The sequence below is a fragment of the Bos mutus genome, chromosome 23 (assembly GCF_027580195.1).
Source record: "Bos mutus isolate GX-2022 chromosome 23, NWIPB_WYAK_1.1, whole genome shotgun sequence".
Taxonomy (NCBI): domain Eukaryota; kingdom Metazoa; phylum Chordata; class Mammalia; order Artiodactyla; family Bovidae; genus Bos; species Bos mutus.
In genome coordinates, this window is record NC_091639.1 from 47,275,999 (window position 1) to 47,298,093 (window position 22,095).

Consider the following 22,095-nt stretch of genomic DNA (forward strand, 5'->3'; position numbering starts at 1 on the left):
AGTATGAGGCTGTAGAATCTTGTGTATGGAAGCCCAGCCAATGGCCTTGGGTACCTGCAGACTTTAGTATCCTGGGCAGGTCCTAGAACTAGTCCCCACAGATGCTGAGGGCTCTCTGTACTTAGCAAACATTCAGGAAGCTCATATTGTTTATTAGATACACTGGTCTACTCTCTTTTTTTTTTTAATGAATAATCTTTGGTTTTTTTGAGCGGTTTTTGGTCCACAGCAATACTGAGCAAGAGATAGAGTTCCTAGGTGAACTCTGCCCTCCATGTGCTTAGCTGTCCCCATGTTGACATGGCCTGTGGCAGAGCTTGTCCCTGTGAGCGAAGATGTGCTGTCTGCAGCTGTCGGGTGTAGCTGTTTGTGGGTATCATTTCCGTCTCTGGTGAGTGCTAAGGCGCTCTCCTGTGTTGTTGACTCTCCTGCAGAACCCGTCCAGTTTGATAGAGGTGTGGAGGTTGCCAGCAGTGGGGCCAGGACCTCTCTTTGTGGTTCTGTTGGGTGTTTCCTTATGTGTTTTGCTACTCTGTTGTTAAGTGCATGCCCATTACAGATGGCGATGTCTTCTTGCAGTGTTCACCCCTTGTTGTTATGTAAAGACCCTTTTTATCCTACATAAACCCTGTGTTCTGAGGTCTACTCTGTCTGAAAGTAATATATACTCCCACTTGCTTTGGTTTGTGTTAGCATGATGTATCTTTCTCTTCTGTTCCTTTGAATCCATGTGTGTCTTTAAAGTGGCTTTCTTGTATACAATGTACAGTTGGGTCTTGATTTTGATCCACTCTGACAGTCTGCTTTTAATGGGTGACCATGGAGAAGGAAATGGCAGCCCACTCCAGTATTCTTGCCAGGAGAATCCCGTGGACAGAGGAGCCTGGTGGGCTGGCTGTTCATAGGGTTGTACAAAGTTGGACATGACTGATGTGACTTAGCATGCATGCATGCATTGGAGAACAAAATGGCAACCCACTCCAGTGTTCTTGCCTGGAGAATCCCAGGGACAGGGGAGCCTGGTGGGCTGCCGTGTATGGGGTCGCACAGAGCTGGACACGACTGAAGTGACTTAGCAGCAGCAGCAGCAGCAGCAGCATCACGTTTAAAGTAAGGATTGATATGGTTGGGTTAATGCAGCTGTGTTTGTTACTGTTTTTTATTTGTTGTCCTTTTTCTTTGTGTTTTTCTCTTCCATACTTTTTTTGCCTTTTGTGGTTTTAACTGAGCATTTTATATGATTCCATTTTTTTTCTTTTTAACATATCTATTATACTTATTTTATTACTTTCTAAATTGGTTTTACTTTTAAGGAGTTTTCATATATATGTACAACTAATCTGTCTCTTTTTGGGTCACCATGTCAGGCACAAGTAATGCAAGTGCCTTATAATAATGAGTTATTTCTACTTCCCTTGTATCCTTCTGTCATTCATTTCATTTATAATAAGAATATATAAACACATGCAGATAGGTACATAAACCTACATAATAGAATACATTGTTCCCATTGCTTTGAACAAACTTTTATCTTAGATTAGTTATGAATAAGAAAAGCAAAGGTTTTGCTTTGTTTTCCTGTTCTTTGATGTTCAGATTTTCTTTGGGTAGATCTGAATTTCTGGTTTTATATCATTTTACTTGTCTTTGAAGAACTTCTTTTAACATTTCTTGCCCTGGAGATCTGGAAACATATTACTTCAATTTTTGTTTGTCAGAGAAACTCCTTATTTCTCTCTTTTGAAGGAGAATTTTGTAGGGTACACAATTCTGAGTTTGAGGGAGTTTTTTCTCTACACAGTTTAACTGTTTCACTCCACTCCCTTCTTGCATAGTTTCTGAGGATAAGTTCAATAAAAGTTTTTTCTTTGTGGGTAAGATGTTTCTCCTTTAGCTTCTTTTAAGATTTTCCTTTGTCATTGATTTTCTAAACTATTAATATACTATACTATAATAATATAATGTAATATAATATGCCTCACTGTCTTCTGTTGGCATTTATCCTGCTTGGGCTTGGTGTTATCTGAGTCTTCTGGGTCTGTGGTTTGGTATCTAACATTAATTTGGAGGAAATTCTCTGTCATTATTGCTTCTTTTCCTTTTTCTCTCCTCCTCCTGGGATTCCAATTGTCATATGTGACACCTTTGTTATTCACAGTTCTTGGCTATTTTGTTCTTGTTTTTTTTTCCCCAATCTCTTTTCCTTTTCTTGCTTTTGGAAATTTCTATTGACCTATGCTGAAGCATAGAGTTTGTTTCCTCAGCTGTGTCTGCTAATAAGTCCAACAAAGGCATTCTTCATTTCTGTTAGTGTTTTAATTCCTGATATCTTTTTTGATTCTTCCTTAGAATTTCCATCTGTCTGCTTATGTTACACATTTGTGCTTGCATGTTGTCTACTTTTTCCAGTAGAGCCCTTATCATGTTGATCATAGTTAATTTAAATTTCCAGTCTGATAATGCCAACACACTGCCATATCTGGCTTTGGTTCTGACATGTGTTCAGCCTCTTCATATTGTAATTTTTTGTTGAAAGGTAGATGTGACATACAGGATGTACAGAAATCTAGTACACTCGCCTGTAGTGATGTGCTGGTGAGCAGGAGGGGGATGACTATAGACAGTGTTTAGTGTGCCTGTGGCTGTGAACTTCATGAATGATTCTCAGCTTCCCTGCTTCCAAGGGGACAGAGTGGTCAGAGGAGGCTAGAGCTGGGCATTTCCATTCGCCCACACAGGTGAGACTCAGGTAAGATAGTTTCTCCTGAGGGCAGCCTTGCTAAACAGAACAGAGTGCTCCAGAGTATTTAAGGATGGTGCATCTGCCCCATGCCAGAACATGAGTGGGTTTCTCTGTTACATGCTGTGAGCACATAGTGGGGCCCCTGACATTCAGCTGCACAGTGTGGCCTCCTCTGGCCAGTTGCCCTGGAGTTTCTGTCTCTCAGAGTCATCCACACAGAGACCATAAATCTGTCAGTTCCAGGGTAGGAGTTCCTACGCCAGTGCTGGTTCCTGCAGAGATTTCTGCTCTGGTATGTTGTGGTTCTCTGTGTCTGCCTCTCTCTCTAATTTTGGCGGGCAGTGCTTTGCCCTGTTACCTCATTTCTCTGATGGGTCTGAGTGGAGTTGTTGATTTCCAGTCTGTTCAACTTTTTACTTGCTGGGATGAAGTGAAAACTTCTTTGCTCTTTCTGTGCCAAGCTGGAAACCTGAAGTCTCTATCCTTTCAGGTTTGTGTAATTTGCACAGCTCTGTAGTCCCCTAGGTTGACAGCATTTCATTAACCAATGCTGCCAGGAATGGTTGTTTAGCCAATCTTGAGTCGATATAGGTAGAACTGTATTCCAGACTGTTAATCCATTCCATCCACAATGTGTGCTGGGCAGTTTTGTTCAACACTTGTCTAGAACACCATGAGTTGTATCTACACTCCCTTTACCTTCAGTTACCTTGTGAATTCAGCCCTTTCCAGTTGGGAAGGTTGTTAGACGATAGAAGCAAAGTTCGGAGTTGCTGAATTCTATTTTCTTTCTGTCATTTGTCAAAAACACCAGCTTCCCTACTCCTAAGGTGGATTGTTTCTTCTGTTTTCTTATTGTGAGCAAAGCTTTGAAAGGCTTTTTGTCATCTGTGGCTTTTTGTCAATCTTTGGTTTCTTCATGGCTTTGCCCTTTCTGACCTTTTCATATAGGCATGGGCAGTATTTCAAGTGCAGTTTGGACAATTCAGTTAATCTGTCTCTTGTTACTGTCTTTTAATAATTCTAGTGGCTCAGACAGCAAAGAATCTGCCTGCAGTGCGGGAGACCTGGGTTGGGAAGATCCCCTGGAGAAGGGAACGGCTGCACACTCCAATATTCTGGCCTGGAGAATTCCATGGACTGTATAGTTCATGGGGTCGCAAAGAGTTGGACACGACTGAGCGACTTTCACTTTTAATAATTCTGGACTTAACTAAGCCTCATTTCCTTCTCATTGGGATCCTTTGCAATTTCATTATAAGACTTTTTTTAAGAATAATAATGTTGGCTAACCCATGTTGAGGTGTGCTTCCTCTATGCTGGGCGTGTGGAAGGGCTTTATATACCATTCTCACAGGAGCTCCGCTACGTATTTCCCATGCTGACAGAGAGTGAAGCTGAGTCAACAAGATGCAGACATGCACACAGCCCCCCAATCCTTAGCTGGTAAACCGAGATTCAGATGCAGGCAGGGCAGCTCCAGACTCTTAACCACATGCTGTGCACCTGCTCATCACACTTCCTAGTACTAAACAGTGTTGATCTTAATAAAATATATGCTACCGTGAGTTTTGTGACTTTCATAATTTATAGAAATCCAGTGTTATCATCGGAGAAGGCAATGGCACCCCACTCCAGTACTCTTGCCTGGAAAATCCATGGACCAGAGGAGCCTGGTAGGCTGCAGTCCATGGGGTTGCTAAGAGTCGGACACGACTGAGCGACTTCACTTTCACTTTTCACTTTCCTGCATTGGAGAAGGAAATGGCAACCCACTCCAGTGTTCTTGCCTGGAGAATCCCAGGGATGGAGAAGCATGGTGGGCTGCCGTCTCTGGGTTTGCACAGAGTCAGACACGACTGAAACGACTTAGTAGCAGCAGCAGCAGCAGCAGTGTTATCATGTGTGCTTTTATTCGTGGTTAAGGCTTTTGGTAACCATATTTGTTTAGCTTCTGGGGCAGCCAAATTCCCATTGATTTCATTAATAATGCACACTTGTTTCTAATTAACTTACAGGTCCATCAGCTATGACTGAAAAAAAATTGCCCTTGCTTCCTGTGTCAACTTTTAAATAAAATATGTTGAGTTATCATTGCAGTTTCTTATTAAAATACTTAAAATTTCCTGGATTTTGGTGTATACAGCTTTTAGATATTTTCTGTGTTCTTGTTTATGCCAATATTTTTAGCAGTCTATCTTTATTTTTCTTATGAAATAATATAGAGACTCTGTATACCTCCTATAAGTCATTTTTCTGTGAAGTATTTTCCTATTTGTTCATCTCATTTCCATCTGGGATTCCTCTAAATTTGTATGGATTCTGCACTTTGGGTGCAGTTCACTTCAGTCGTTCAGTCGTGTCCGACTCTTTGCGACCCTATGAACCACAGCATGCCAGGCTTCCCTGTCCATCACCAACTCCCGGAGTTCACCCAAACCCATGTCCATTGAATCGATCATCCAACCATCTCATCCTCTGTCATCCCCTTCTCTTCCTGCCCTCAGTCTTTCGCAGCATCAGGCTCTTTTCAAATGAGTCAGCTCTACGCATCAGGTGGCCAAAGTGTTGGAGTTTCAGCTTCAGCATCAGTCCTTCCAATGAATATTGAGGACTGATTTCCTTTAGGATGGACTGGATGGATCTCTTTGCAGTTCAAGTAACTCTCAAGAGTCTTCTTCAACACCACAGTTCAAAAGCATCAATTCTTCGGTGCTCAGCTTTCTTTATAGTCCAACTCTTACATCCATGCATGACCACTGGAAAAACCATAGCCTTGACTAGACAGACCTTTGTTGACAAAGTAATGTCTCCGCTTTTCAATATGCTGTCTAGGTTGGTCACAACTTTCCTTCCAAGGACTAAGAGTCTTTTAATTTCATGACTGCAGTCACCATCTGCAGTGATTTTGGAGCCCAGAAAAATAAAGTCATCCACTGTTTCCACTATTTCCCCATCTATTTGCCATGAAGTGATGAGACTGGACACCATGGTGTTAGTTTTCTGAATGTTGAGCTTTAAGCCAACTTTTTCACTCTTCTCTTTCAACATCAAGAGGCTCTATAGTTCTTGTTCAATTTCTGCCATAAGGGTGGTGTCTGCATATCTGAGGTTACTGATATTTCTCCTGGCAATCTTGATTCCAGCATGTGTTTCTTCCAGAGCAGTGTTTCTCATGATGTACTCTGCATATAAGTTAAATAAGCAGGGTGACAATATACAGCCTTGATGTACTCCTTTTCCTATTTGGGACCAGTCTGTTGTTCCATGTCCAGTTCTAACTGTTGCTTCCTGACCTGCATACAGGTTTCTCAAGAGGCAGGTCAGGTGGTCTGGTATTCCCATCTCTTTCAGAATTTTCCAAAGTTTATTGTGATCCACACAGTCAAAGGCTCTGGTGTAGTCAATAAAGCAGAAATAGATGTTTTTCTGGAACTCTCTTGCTTTTTCAATGATCCATTGGATGTTGACAATTTGATCTCTGGTTCCTCTGTCTTTTCTAAAACCATCTTGAACATCTGGAAGTTCATGGTTCATGTATTGCTGAAGCCTGGCTTAGAGAATTTTAAGCATTACTTTACTAACATGTAAGGTGAGTGCAATTGTGTAGTAGTTTGAGCATTCTTAAAAACAGACTTCCCTGGTAGTTCAGACGGTAAAGCATCTGCCTACAATGTGGGAGACCCAGGTTCGATCCCTGGGTCGGGAAGATCCCCTGGTCCAGTATTCTTGCCTGGAGAATCCCATGGATGGAGGAGCCTGGTGGGCTACCGTCCAAGGGGTCCCAAAGAGTTGGACACGATTGAGCAACTTCACGTTCACTTTCACTTTTGAGCATTCTTTGGCATTGCCTTTCTTTGGGAGTGGAATAAAAACTGACCTTTTCCAGTCCTGTGGCCACTGCTGAGTTTTCCAAATTTGCTGGCATATTGAGTGCAGCACTTTCACAGCATCATCTTTCAGGATTTGAAATAGCTCAACTGGTGTTCCATCACCTCCACTAGCTTTGTTTGTAGTGATGCTTTCTAAGGCCCATTTGACTGCATATTCTAGGATATCTGGCTCTAGGTGAGTGATCACACCATTGTGGTTATCCGGGTCATGAAGATCTTTTTTGTATGGTTCTCCTGTGTATTCTTGCCACCTCTTCTTAATATCTTCTGCTTCTGTTAGGTCCATACCATTTCTGTCCTTATTGAACCCATCTTTGCATGAAATGTTCCCTTGGTATCTCTGATTTTCTTGAAGAGATCTCTAGTCTTTCCCATTCTATTGTTTTCCTCTATTTCTTTGCATTGATCGCAGAGGAAGGCTTTCTTATCTCTCCTTGCTATTCTTTGGAACTCTGCATTCAAATAGGTATTTCTTTCCTTTTCTCCTTTGCTTTTCATTTTCCTTCTTTTCATAGCTATTTGTAAGGCCTCCTCACATAGCCATTTTGCCTTTTTGCATTTCTTTTTCTTCGGGATGGTCTTGATCCCTGTCTCCTGTACAATGTCACAAACCTCCGTCCATAGTTCATCAGGCACTCTATCTATCAGATCTAGTCCCTTAAATCTATTTCTCACTTCCACTGTATAATCATAAGGGATTTGATTTAGGTCATACCTGAATGGTCTAGTGGTTTTCTCCACCTTCTTTAATTTCATTCTGTTTTTGGTAATAAGGAGTTCGTGATCTGAGTCACAGTCAGCTCCCGGTCTTGTTTTTCCTGACCGTATAGAGCTTCTCCATCTTTGGCTGCAAAGAATATAATCAATCTGATTTCGGTGTCGACCACATGGTGATGTCCATGTGTAGAGTCTTCTCATGTGTTGTTGGAAGAGGGTGTTTGCTATGACCAGTGCGTTGTCTTGGCAAAACTCTATTAGCCTTTGCCCTGCTTTATTGTGTACTCCAAGGCCAAATTTGCCTGTTACTCCAGGTGTTTCTTGACTTCCTACTTTTGCATTCCAGTCCCCTATAATGAAAAGGACATCTTTTTGGCATATTATTTCTAGAAGGTCTTGTAGGGCTTAATAGAACTGTTCAACTTCAGCTTCTTCAGTGTTACTGGTTGGGGCATAGACTTGGATTACCGTGATATTGACTGGTTTGCCTTGGAAACGAACAGAGATTGTTCTGTCGTTTTTGAGATTGCATCCAAGTACTGCATTTCGGACTCTTTTGTGACCATGATGGCTATTCCATTTCTTTTAAGGGATTCCTGCCCACAGTAGTAGATATAATGGTCATCTGAGTTAAATTCACCCGTTCCAGTCCATTTTAGTTCACTGATTCCTAGTATGTTGCCATTCACTCTTGCCATCTCCTGTTTGACTACTTCCAATTTGCCTTGATTCATGGACCTGACATTCGAGGTTCCTATGCAATATTGCTCTTTACAGCATTGGACCTTGCTTCTGTCACCAGTCACACCCACACCCGTGTATTGTTTTTGCTTTGGCTCCATCCATTCATTCTTTTGGAGTTATACCTCCACTGATCTCCAGTAGCATATCAGGTACCTACCGACCTGGGGAGTTCCTCTTTCAGTATCCTGTCATTTTGTGTATTCATACTGTTCATGGGGTTCTCGAGGCAAGAATACTGAAGTGCTTTGCCATTCCCTTCTCCAGTGGACCGCATTCTGTCAGACCTCTCCACCATGACCCTCCTGTCTGGGGTGGCCCCCATGGCGTGGCCTAGTTTCATTGAGTTAGACAAACTGTGGTCCGTGTGATCATATTGGCTTGTTGTCTGTGGTTGTGGTTTCTGTCTGTCCGCCCTCTGGTGGCCTCTCTCAGTGCCTACCGTCTGACTTGGGTTTCTCTTACCTTTGGCATGGGGTGTCTCTTCACGGCTGCTCCAGCAATGCGCAGCCACTGCTCCTTACCTTGGATGTGGGGTAGCTCCTCTCAGCCGCTGCCCCTGACCTTAGATGTGGGGAAGTAGGCATAAAATTAACATCTGTAAATGATGTGAGATTTTTATATTTCCTAGAGTTTTCACATTTTTTCTTTTTGTTTATGCCGTTTATCTTCCTTTATGCTTTTATGTATTTTTGTAAACTAGAAAAAAAAAGTGCGATTGAAAGATTGAATGAAATTTTTAGGTAAAATGCTTCATAGCTACTTGGTGATTATGTCAGGTTGTTAGCAAGTAGCATGATTAAAGCTGTTCCCCTTCCTCGTGAGTGGGTGGCCTCTCCTGAGAATGCTGAAAGCTTTGTGTCACTCTCAAGCCTGTAGTGCCCTGATAACGCACAGCTTAGCTGTCACTTAGATGAAGAGAGGAAAGCAGCTGCACCCATGGGTAGTTAACCCTTTTATTTATAGGCTGTTGGACAGTTGGGGGTGCTCAGGAGTCTCTCGAGCGTGGTGTTGTGTTGAGTCTGGGTGGATAACCTGCTGTTGTGCTGCTTGTCATTTCCAGGGTGCCCGTTCCGACACAGCGACCCCGAGCTGCTGAGGCAGAAACTGCAGGCCTACAAGATCCCTCCCGCAGGGATCAGCCAGGTAGGTCGGACCCTCCCCGCAGTCTCAACAACTAGACAGTGGACAGGCCCTGGGTTTCATGTCATATTCCAGCAGGGACGCTGTGTACTGCCTGCTTGGCCTCACATTGGACAGCCCCTCTTCTAAGTGAAGGAAGCCAAAGCTTTGGCTTCTCTGGTTTAGACTCCTTGGACATTCTAGTTCTTTTCTCTGCTAGGCAACATTTTTGTGTAATAAAGCTGCAACCCCCCTTTTTTTCCCCCCTCTCTCTATTTGCTTTACTATCTCAATGGGGGGCATTTTAGAAAATAAGATTTTAGAGGAATGCATTGAAGCTTATTAATGAAGCTGAAAATGAATGACATTGTGTTGCGTTTTGGAGACTGTGCTGCTGGAGGTTGAAGCAGAATGTAGAGCAGTGTGTGCAGCCTGTGTGTTCTGATTTACTAATCATATCCACACTTAGGAGGATAGTTCATCAGGTCCAACGGTTCATCAGATGCTTTGTCTTGGAAACCACTTAGGTAAAAAAAGAAATGCTCGAAGGGAACCGTAAATGTTTAAGAGTGTGTCTTTTAATAAATAAGCTTTAAAAAAACCTGTGAGCTTGCAGACATGCGCTCTCTCTGTGAAGTTGGCTTGGGATTTTAAGGCATTTAAAAGGAGTTTCTGCTTTCTTAGCTTAAGAAGAACACTATTTTAGAGCCAGAACATCTAATTCATTATATATCAGTTTTTCTTGAAAAAAATAATTATTTTAGAAAATTTTGTTTCTACTGTGTCCAGAGTTTATATTGAGTTTAATCAATTGAATTCGTATCTTGGTTTTTCCATCCTCTGGAAAAGGCAGTGTCCAAGGTGCCCAACTATTTGCAGATGCTAAGAAGAATTGGATAAACCCATGTTCCTATAAAACCTAAGTCTTAAGAGAGAGGCACACATAGAGTGTCTTGGTTCTTCTGCATACAGGAGTCGGTAATCAGATTGGGAGGCTGAGGATCACTTCTTGGAAGGGATGCTCTGTGAATTAGACCATGAGTGTATGGGAGGTGGCTAGGAAGAGAGAAAGTGTGAATAAAAGGCAATAAGTGTATAGGATTGCTAGCATTTCAAGCTTAAAGTATTGGTAGCACCAGTATATCAACATTAATGGGTCACTTGAAAGGAGTTTTTGTTGGTTTGAGAGATTAGGTTTGGAGCTGGGACAGTTAAATGACAGATTTGTAGTGTGTTAGAGAAGTGCCAGCTGGAAATCTGGTGTTCTTTTGGGTTAGAATTGTAGATCTAACAATCAATTTGATTGGAATGAACATTAGAGGAGAGTGCTTCTTTTGTGGAGTTGGGGTAGGGAGTGTAATATGGGCACATAGCTCTGGAGTCATTGGTACCAGAGATGGAAGCCAGGCCTCTGACTCCATGATGTTTTCTCAACCCCATTCTGCTTTAGAGCTGATTGTCATGAGTTTTCTCTGGGAGAGGGGAGCAGATAATGAGAGAGGGCGAGGGAGTCAAAGCCAGGACTCAGGATGCAATCTTGGCTCACACTTCCCTTTGTCAGATAGTGGAAGGAAGTAGAATCAGAGAGGACAGAGCAGAAATGGGGGAAAAGGGAAGAAATGCATTAGGAAGTGCTGGCTACAAAAGTCAGCAGAGAACTGTGAGAGGAGGGTATAGTCCTTCGTAGTGGAGAGACAGAGTCCTTTGTAGTGGAGAGACTGTCTGGGATTAGGCCTGAGGAGAGGCAGCTGGATTCGGTGAGAGGCGTCAACATTTCAGGGAAAGCAGAGCAAGACCACAGACACACTGAGGAGTGAGTGAGGCAGCGGCTTGGACTCGCAGGCAGCGAGCACACCTCACAGAAAGTGTTGGCTCTGTCAGCATGAGCCTCTTGGGTGGTTTGCCTGCATGTTTGGGGCTACTGGGGACCTGAGCCTGTTTGTAGGAAAAGAACCCGTCAGAGAGGCTGGGCTTGATAAAGACGGAAGCAAAGACAGCCCCTCTCTAACCAAGCAGTATTAGCTTTTCTCTGTTACATCATGACCACGCTGTACATGCCTGTGGTCTTTTTTTCGTCCAGTGTTCTTGAGACAAGAGTGACATACAGCACTGTGTAAGGCGCAGCACAGTGCTGTGATGTATAGATGCTGTGAAGTGATGACCACCGTAAAATTAGCAAACGTATGTCATCATATACATACAAAGTAAAGAAATAGAAAAAAGTGTTGTTTCCTTGTTATGAAAACTCTTAGAGCTTACTCTCTTTACTTTCATATATAATGTATATTTATCATGTTGTACATTATATCCTTAGTAATTATTTTTCTTACAACTGGAAGTTCCTGCCTTTTGATTGCCTTCGTCCAGTTCCCCTTCCCACAACCCCGTCTCTGAAAATCACAAATCTGATCCTTTTTCCCATGGTTGGTTAGTTGGTTTTCAAAGTGACCTTCACACCATGTTAGTCCCTGGTATACAACATAGTGATTCGCTATTTCTGTTTCAATATTTCACCTCCTCCATTTTAGTAAACATCTGTTTTTCTTTGTATCTTTGACTCTGTTTATTTATATTGTTCGTTTTGTTTTTTAGATTCCACATACAGGTGAAATCATACAGTATTTGTCTCTCTCTGTCTGATTTATTAGGTATGATAATCTCTAGGTCTATCCATATTAAGGACAATATTTCATTCTTTTTTATGGCTGCATAACGTTACATTGTATATATGTACCGCATCTTCATTATCCATTTGTCTGCTGATGGGTACTTCATGAACAATCACTTTTAAAAAAATATAGGCTATTAAGATGTTTATTGAAAAGAGTGATGCTTTTATTTAACAGGAGTGACTATGTTTGTACATTCTCTTTTTTTGAAAAAGATACGTAGTGCTTCAAGAATTTGTGTGTCGTTCTTATGCAGGGGCCATGCTAATATTCTCTGTATCGTTCCCATTTTAGTATATGTGCTGTCAAAGCGAGCACATGTTTGTACATTCTTAGCTCTGACTCCATTGCATTCCTCCATTTAGTTTGCAAGTAGATCCCTTAGTTAGTTGAAGCATGATCCTTTGGACCCGCTTTGTAACCTTTTTCAAGATGCACAGGGCATGTGGGCGGGCTGTAGATAATGTTGTACTGTTATATAATGGCTTTATTGAGTGGTTCTCAATAGAGTAAAGCAGCTTAGGGCTGTGTTCTAAAAGGAATAAAGTTGATGGATGAAAAATCACGTAAAACATTTGGATGGATACTTAGTTGCAGCTTGGCATAAGAGGAAATTAGATCTTAAAAACTCCAAGTATATGTTAAAATATTAAAAGAAAGTCAAGAAAAATATCATTTAAATGCATTTAAGGTAAAACTCAGAGCTATTTTTATTTCAAAGAATAACTATTTGAAAAAGATACCATCAACATTAAGAAGTACTTGTATCTTCTGCTAAGTTTTATAATATTATTATTAAAATAATCAGAATTTTATTGGTCAGAGGAGAGATCATTGTGATTTAACTGGCATCACCTACTTGCATAAAAGCATATTTATAGGATCACATTTTATCATCCTTTTTGAATGATCTTGGTATCCAGCTTAGGAAGACCAGAATTGAACAACACAATAAAGCCAAAGATGATAGGTAGTCCTGCATTTGTTCCTCAGCCCTCCCCAGAAGAGAAAAGCATGGAAGTCAGGTCACCAACAAGACACCAGAATCCTGAGTGTTCATACCACAACGGCATAGCTTAAAAACACACGAAGTAAGAAGAGAGAGACCTGAGTAGAGAACTGGACAGATGCACAAGTGACATCTGGAGACTTGAGCATTGCTCTTTCAGGAATGACTGACGTGGGCAGACAGAGAATGAGTAGGGGTGTAGATGCCTTGAGCCACACTGACATCTGTAGACATGCCATCCCACAGCAGGTGAGGAGACTCACCCAGTTAGGTCACATTCTGGGTCTTAAAAAGCTCATTACAAATTTAAATGAATTGAAATCAGACAGTGTTCTCTGACTGTAACCATTATAAGAAGACAAGAAAAAGAAATCAAAGGCAGATTAGAAGGGGAGAAAGAAAACCTTCCTCTATTCTGAATGTGATTATCTATGAAAAAAAATCTCAAAGAACCCACCAGAATGTAAAAAGTTTTATCATATGCAGTCATATCAAAAAGACATAAATGTTTTTAAATGAATTTATTTATAAAATACGTGCAAGATCTTTATGCTGAGACACTGATGAAAACAGTCAAAGAACAGAGTTGGAGGCACACACTGCCTGGTTTCAGGGCTTAATGTTGAGCTGCTGTAGCTCTAACCACACCAAAACAGTGTGGTTCTAGGGAGATGACAACAGGAAAAGGTAATTTTTTCAACAGGTAGTTCTAGAACAACTGTACTAGCTCTAGTCCATATCCCCCACCACCTCTGCTGTTGCCCCAAAAGAACCCAGATACCTACCCCACACTTTTGAAAAACTTAATTAAAAGTGGATCATAGATCTAAATGTCAACTTTCCAGGAGAAAACAAGAAAATCTGAATAATCTTGCACTTGATATGTTCAATGAAAGAAAATGTTGGTAAATTAGACTTTATGAAAATTAAAACTTTTGTCCTGCACAAATATTGTTAAGAGAATGATAAAATAGCGAAGACTGAAAGAAAAATATTTGCAAATCACATCTGTCATAAAGTCCTTGTCTTCAGAATTAAAAGATATAAAGACCTCTCAAAGCTCAATAATAGGAAAATAGTTTTTTAAGTAAGTAAAACGTTTGAGCAGACATTTCACCAAATATTTGAATAATAAGTAAATGCTTGAAAAAAGTGTTTATCATTTGATATTAGGGAAATGTGATTTTAAAACTATATGTCAATTTGAATTGGTCTAATTATTAAAAAAAAAAAAAACAACCCTGACAGTACCAAGTGTTGGTCAGAATGCAGAATGACTGGAAGTCTGATACCTGTAGACTGGGGTTCTGCATGGTAAAGCCATTGTGAAGGCAGCTGGCAGTTTCTTATAAAGTTAAGTTTGTGCATACTGTTTGACTTAGTCATAGCACTTCTAGATAATTATACCATTGAAATAGAAGCCTAAGTCCACCCAGAAAGCTGTGCGTGTTTAGAGAGGTTTATTCTAATTCCCCAAAACTAGAAACAGCCCAGTGTTCTTCATATGTGATTGAATAAACAAATATGTTATACCTCATTTTCTTGTGCTTTACTTTTTTGTGCTTCACAGATAGTGTGTTTTCTTTCAAAATGAAGGTTTGTGGCAAGCAAGTCTGTCAGCACTATTTTTCCAATAGCATTTGCTCAGTTCATATCTCTGTGTCAGCTTTTGGTAGTTCTTGCAATATTTCAAACGTTTTCATTATTTGTTATGGCGACCTATGAGCTGTTATGGCGACCTATGAGCTATGACCTATGTTACTGTTGTAATGTTGAGGGGCAGCACTGTAGACTGCACCCATATAAGGTGACAGTCAGTGGATGTTGGGTGTGTTCTGACTGCACCACTAACACGCCAGTCCCTTATCTTTCTCCCTTTCCTTGGGCCTCCCTTCTCTCTGAAACACAATAATATTGCAGTTGGGCCAATTAATAACTCTACAGTGGCCTCCAAGTGTTCAAGTAAAAGGAAGAGTTATATATCTCTCACTTAAAATCAAAAGATCAAGCTCAGTGAGGAAACCATGTCAAAAACCAAGACAGGCTGAAAGCTAGGCCTCTTGTACCAAACAGTTAGCCAGGCTATGAAAGCAAAGGAAAAGTTCTTAAAGGAAATTGAAGTGCTCCTCCAATGAACACCTGAATAATAAGAAAGACCTTATTGTTGGTATGGTGAGACTTTCAGTCTCTGGATAGAAGATCAAACCAACCATAGTATTCCCTTAGTGAAATGAAAGTGAAAGTTGTTCAGTTGTGTCCAACTCTTTGTGACCCCATGGACTATATAGTGCCTGGGATTCTCTAGGCCGGAATACTGGAGTGAGTAGCCTTTCCCTTCTCCAGGGGATTTTCCCAACCCAGGGATTGAACCCAGCTGTCCTGCATTGCAGGCAGATTATTTACCAGCTGAGCCACAAGGGAAACATTCTCTTAAGCCAAAGCTTAATATAGAGCAAGGACCTAACTCCCTTCAATTCTGTGAAGGCTGAGAGAGGTAAGGAAGCTGCAGAAGAAAAGTCTGAAGCCAGCAGAGGTTCGTTCATACGGTTTAAGGAAAGAAGCCGTCTCCATAACTTAAAAATGTGAGGTAAGCAGCAAATGCTGATGTAGGAGCTGCAGCAAGTTCTCCAGAAGATCTAGCTAAAATAATTCATGAAGGTGGCTTTACTAGACCACAGTGTAGCCACCAAGCAGAAGATGCCATCTAGGATTTTCATAGCTGGGAGGGAGAAGTCTGACATGCCTGGCTTCCAAGCTTCAAAGGACAGGCTGACTCTCAGCTGCTGACGCAGCTGGTCTTTAAGTTGGAGCTTGGGCGTGCATGCATGCGTGCTCAGTCGTGTCCGACTCTTTGCAACCCCATGGACTATACCCCACCCGGCTCCTTTGTCCATGGGATTTTCCTGGCAAGAATACTGGAATGGTTACCATTTCTTCCTCTAGGGTATTTTTCTGACCAAGAGACTGAACCCGAGTCTCCTGTGTCTCCTGCATTGACAGGCAGATTCTTTACCACCAAGGGCTTCCCAGGTGGCTCAGTAGTAAAGAATTCACTTGCCAAGGAGGAGATGCAAGTTTGATCACTGGGTTGGGAAGATCCCTTGGAGAAGGAAATGGCAACCCACTCCTGTATTCTTGCCTGGGAGATCCCATGGATGGGAGCCTGGTGGGTTACAATCTGTGGGGTTGCAAAGAGTTGGACACGACTTAGTGACTGGACAGCAACAACTCTGCCTGTGCTCTGTAAATGGAACAGAACAGTCTAGATGACAGAACATCTGTTTACAGCATGGTTTACTGAATATTTTAAGCCCACTGTTGAGACCTACTGCTGAGGAAAAAAGATAACCTTTCAAATTATAACTGCTCATTGAACATCCACTTGGACACTCAAGAATTCCGATGGAGACGTACAACATTTATGTTGTTTTCCTGCCTGCTAACACAGTGCCCACTCTGCAACCCATTGGTCAAGGAATAATTTCAACTTCCAAGTCTTATTATTTAAGAAATGTTTTGTAAGGTTATAACTGTATAGGATCTGGGCAAAGTCAATTGAAAACCTTCTGGAAAGGATTCGCCATCCTAGATACCATTAAGAATGTTTATGATTCATGGGAAGAGGTCAAAATATTAACATTAACAGGAGTTTGGAAGATGTTGATTGCAACTTTTGTGGATGACTGAGGGGTTCAAGACATCACTGGAGGAAGTAATTGCAGATGCGGTGAATGTAGCAAGAACTGGAATTAGAAGTAGAGCTCAGAGGTGTGACTGAATTGCTATAATCTTAGTGTAAATCTTGAATGAATGAGTTGTTTCTTATGAATCAACAAAGTGTTTTTTTGAGATTAAATGTAATCCTGGTAAAGATTCTATGAAGACTACTGAAATGACAACAAAGGATTTAGAATATTCTGTAATCTTATTTTATAAAGCAGCAGCAGGATTGGAGGAGACTGACTCCAATTTTGAAAGAAGCTCTCCTGTGGGTACAATACCATCATACAGCATTGTGTCCTGCAGAGAAATCATTTGCAAAAGGAAGAATTAGTTAACATTGCAAGTTTCATTGTCTTATTTTTAGAAATTGCCCCCAGCTTTCAGCAACCACCACCTTGATCAGTCATCAGCCATTAACACTGAGGCAAGACCCTCCTGCAGCAAAAAGATTATGACAGGCTGAAAGCTCAGATGATGGTTAGTGTTATTTTGTAGTAAAGGATTTTTAAATTGAGATATGAACATTGGGAGGTCCCTGGTGGTTCAGTGGTTAGGAGTCTACCTGCCCATGAGGGGACAGGTTTGATCCATGGTCCTAGAAGATTCCACATACCACGGGGTGACTGAGCCCATGCACAACCACTAATCCCGTGCTACAGAGCTCATGCTCTGCAACAAGAAGAAGCCAGTGCAGTGAGAAGCCTTCATGCCACAACTTCAGAAAGCCCAGGTACTGCAAGGAAGACCCAGCACAGCCAAAAAAAAAGAAACAATTAAAATATTTTTTAAAATATACATAACGTTTCCTTAAGACATATTGCTGTTACACACTAGGAAACCAAAAAATTTGTGGCTCACTCTGTTTCAGTACTCGCTTTAATGTAGTGGTCTGGAACCGAACCCACAATATCTCTAATATTGCATTGCCTGTAGTCACACAGTGGAATATTACTCAGCAATAAAAAAGTGACAAACTTCTGGTATGTCCAGCAGGCGGCACCATGCTAGTTGAGACATCAGATATGATTCCTTCTATGTACAGAAAGCAGAGTGATTGTTGGGAATGGAGGAGGTATTGGTTACAAAGGGTCGGGGGTTGACTGAATGATGGAGATGTTTTGTCTGACTGTGGACGTGATGTCATGACTGAGTTTGTCCAAATTAAACTATACACTAAAGGGGGGTATATTTTACTGCATGAAAATGTATACCTTAATTTTTTTAATGGAAAGAAAGAGAGAATGGGTAGATAGTAGCATGAAAGAAAAGTGAAGTTGCTCAGTTGTGTCCAACTCTTTGCAACCCCATGGACTGTAGCCCGCCAGGTTCCTCCGTCTATGGGATTTTCCAGGCAAGAATACTGGAGTGGGTTGCCATTACCTTCTCCAGGAGATCTTCCCGACCCAGGGATTGAACCTGGGTCTTCTGCATTGTAGGCAGACACTTTACCATCTGAGCCACCAGGGAAGTCCAAGTAACATAAAGAGCCAAATAACCATCTTTCATGGCAGGATTTCTATAGATTAAGTTAATAAATAAAGAACCCAAAGTATCAGCATGTAACTTAGAATTATATAGGCAACAATCTGTATGGCCCCAAAGTGGAAATGGTTAAAGGAACTGCATCTTGAGAATAGACCAGTCAGGGAAGAAGCTTGTGGTGGGAGCTTTTGATATTAATAATTAGCCACACTGTATACTTAAAACATTTATTTTCACTCTCATAAGCAGTCGCTTATGGTTAAACAGAACAGTCTAGTGTTATTTATGAAGTTTAAATTAAGTGGTCATGTGCCTGACGGGAAGGTGCTAATAGCAGTAGTGAGAGCCGACCTGTTATCTTTGGTTGTGAGGGTTTCAGCCTCTACCCCCTATCCTCCCAGCACTGTAGTGTCTGGCCCCTGTTAAAAGTGGTGACTGGTCTGAAGTTTTGTTCTCTTTGCTAATGAAGAAACTAGCTGCTTCAGTTTCGTAGATGATGGGAGAAAGGTGACAGTAGCATTTGCAGTTCATTGCCCTTCTCTTGTGTCCGCCCACTGAGCCCCAGTTCCCACTGAGCGGGCTGAGAAAGGCAGGCTCTGCTGCCTGTGCGGGGTTCTGTCGGAGTGGGGCTCTGAGGCCTCCCCCAGGCAGTGAGCATGGCTCCAGGAACGTTCTGTGTCTTCTAAGCTGTCGGTTACAGGAACACCCTTGAAACACCTGAGGCAAAGGCCATTGTTTTCTCTGCTTGTAAAACGTTCAGGGGTTTGGAACCCTGGAAAATTCTCTCTGAGCTGTCCACGCTGGTGACCAAATGAATACGTATGTTTATAAGCTATATTGGCCAATTTTTTGCCCACACCGTCCATTCTTCTTCTTGAAATACTGGTATGCATTTTAAGCTCAGTTTCTTTTAAGAATTTCCAGTGAGGTAATAATCCTGCCAGTGCTTTGCTGGTTTGTTCAGTTAACCATCCCTATCAGTAGTTCCTGCCAAATTTAGATGTCTTGAGTTTTCGTTTTTAGTTTTCATTTTGCCTTCACCTCTTGTATAAAAAATTATAGTTTTATAATGAAATGGTAATATTTTATAGTATGATACAGAAATTTAAGAAGAATCTGCATTCAAAATATTAAGAATAAAATCTTTAATTGATCTTAAATAGTTTCATTTCTCTGAAGAGTTTTTTTTCTATTGTGAAAAGATACACATGAAATTTTCACATTGTAATTTTTTCACAGGCACTTGGAACAGTGTGCTGTATCCTTTTCAAGTTGTAAAGTTTTCTTTTTACTATGCTGAGTCATGCATGCATATCATTAATTCTCATAGAATTTAATAAAGAACGGTAATTGCTGCATACACGATAACTTAAAGGTGGTAGTTCTTTGTAATATATGTCAAGGTAGAGTTAATACCTTTTATTGCAGTCTGTGAATGCTTGTACCCTTTAGTGTTTTTTCTCTCTTATTATGCAGAAATAAGTGATGTGCTTGTTCTGTCACTGGACACAGGACCTCTTCTCTGGTTTTATATTTTGGCCTGCTCTGCACGACTTGCTTGTTTTTCTTTTTACTTTAAATTCAGTTGAAATTCTTTTTGGTTTCTTTCAGGGAAAGCCTTTATTGTGAGGTGAATAATGATTTTTATGTACCTAAATTTAGGAATGTGTTTAATAAATTATTTAAACCCTGGCAAATAATATGAAATAAAGATGAGAATAATTCCACTTACAGGTGGAAACAGGGTTTCAGAAGTCCTAGTTACTTTTCTTCTTATTGAGATAAAATTCACATGATATGAAATAAACCATTTAAAGGCGTACGATTCAGTACGTTTTGCACATTCGTAGTGTTGTGCAGCCAGCACCAGCCAGCTTGTCACCCGGTGAAGCCCGGTCCCTGGTGGCAGCCCTCCCCGCCTGGCAGCCAGCCAGCTCCACGGGTGTGTCCGTGCCAGGGCCGCCTGTGAATGGAGTCACACAACAGGGGCCTTCTGTGTTTGCCTTCTTTCGCTGAGCATGTTTTCAAAGTTCCTCCTTGTAGCGTCTGCCAGTACCTCATCCCTCTTTGTGGCAGAATAATATTCCAGTGTGTGTGTATCCGTTCACCCCTCAATGGACAGTAAGTTGTTTCCCCTTTTGGCTGTATAGTCTGATAGCATCGCTGTGGGCGTTCACATACAAGTATTTGTCTGAGTGCCTGCTTTCAGTTCTTCCGGGTGTACACCTTAAAGTGGCATTGCTGGGTTATAGGATAATTCTGTGTTTAACCTCTTGGGGAGCTACCAGGCCGTTTTCCACTGCAGCAATACAGTTTCACATCCCACCAGCTGTGCTGTGCGGGGTTCTGAGTTCTCCACTTCCTTGCCAACACCTGTCACCCTGCCCCCTTTTGTCAGTTATAACCATCTGAGCCTGACATCTCTGGCTCTGTAGATGCATCACCCTAGTCTCTTCCTTTTCATGGGACATTTTCCCTGTGTGTCTTCACATCACATCTTCCCTCTGTGTATTCTTTGTTTCCTTTTTTTATAAGGACACCAATCGGGTTGGATTCAGACTGACCCTGATGACCTATTTTAGTTTCATTTCCTCTGTAAAGACCTTTTCTTCAAATAGGATCCTGTTCTGAGGCAGGAGGGATTAGCTTTTTGAAGGAAGACAGTTCAGCCCCTAACACCTTGTGAAGTGGTACCTTGTCGGGGATTTGACCTACATTTACTCTGATGACTAGTGATGCTGAGCATCTCTTGTGCTTGATGGCTTCTCTGTCTTCTTTGGAGAAATGTCTGTACCAATCTTTTGCCCATTTTGAATTGGGATGTCTTTTTATTATTGAGTTTAAGTGTTCTTTATATATTTTGGATACTAGGCTCTTATCAGATGATATTTGATTTTTTAGGTCTGTGTGAGCTGCTGTAACAAGTTATTGTAGGGTGGATGACTTCTACCCTCATGGTTCTGGAGGCTGAGAAGTCCAAGGTCAAGGCCCTGGTAGATTCAGTGCCTGGAGAGGCCCCGCCTCCTGACTCATGGATGGCTGTCTTCGTCTTCTCGCTGTGTTCTCACGAGGCAGAAGGTGGCAAGAGCTCTCTGGGGTCTCTCTTACAAAGCACTGAGCACCTCCCAAAGGCCCTACCTCCTCATTCCATTGCACTGGGGCTTAGGATTTCAGCATACAAACTTTGGTGAGGGGTGAGGGGCACAAACATTGAGTCTATAACAGCAATTTTTTCCTCCCATTCTGAGGTTGTCTTATCAGTACTTTTTTGATAGTGTCCTTTGGGCTTCCCTTGTGGCCCACCTGGTAAGGAATCCGCCTGCAATGCAAATTCAATCCCTGGGTTGGGAAGATCCCCTGGAGAAGAGAAAGGCTACCCACTTCAGTATTCTGGCCTGGAGAATTCCATAGACTGTATAGTCCATGGGTTTGCAAAGAGTCGGACACAACTGAGTGACTTTCACTTCACTTGAGGGACAAAAGTTTTTAATTTTGATGAAATCCAGTATGTTTTTGTTGTTGTTGTTATTTACAGTTTACTGTCATATTTGAAAGTCCATTGCCAAATTCAAAGTTATTGAAAATGGACACATGTATTGTAGGAGTCTTAAAGTTTTAACTCATATTTAAGTCATCAGTCCACTTTGAGTTAATTTTTGTATATGATGTGATATACAGAAGTCCATCTTCATTCTTTTCCATGTAGATGGCCAGTTGTCCCAGCATCATTTACTGAAAAGACCATTTTTCCCATCGTAATCATCTTAAGACCCTTGTTAAAATTTCATGGGATGTAATTATATGGCTTTATTTCAATACTCTGTACAATCAAGGTTCCCAAAGATTCTATAGTGTTGGTCAGTATGTTTGTCTTTTTGCCATATAACACTTTTTTTGATTACTAAAATTGTAGTAGATTTTGAATCAGGAGGTTTGAATTTTCCAACTTCATCTTTTTCAATATTGTTTTGACTGTTTGGAGTCCATTGCAATTCC

At 41.3% G+C, this 22,095-nt stretch overlaps 1 protein-coding gene and 2 non-coding genes across 3 annotated transcripts in view; 1 reads left to right on the forward strand and 2 right to left on the reverse strand.

Annotated features, from left to right (window-relative positions):
• Positions 1-22,095, forward strand: part of PRIM2 (DNA primase subunit 2) — a 336,446-nt gene that overhangs the window by 291,830 nt on the left and 22,521 nt on the right. Inside the window, exon 12 of the mRNA XM_005899721.3 lies at positions 9,158-9,240. Coding sequence (XP_005899783.1) covers positions 9,158-9,240 — 83 coding nt within the window. The remainder of the gene's footprint in view (positions 1-9,157; positions 9,241-22,095) is intronic.
• LOC138985144 (U6 spliceosomal RNA) lies at positions 12,097-12,203 on the reverse strand. Its single transcript, XR_011462402.1, has one exon. It is a non-coding gene; the product is annotated as a U6 spliceosomal RNA (small nuclear RNA).
• Positions 18,013-18,084, reverse strand: TRNAC-ACA (transfer RNA cysteine (anticodon ACA)). Its single transcript has one exon. It is a non-coding gene; the product is annotated as a tRNA-Cys (tRNA).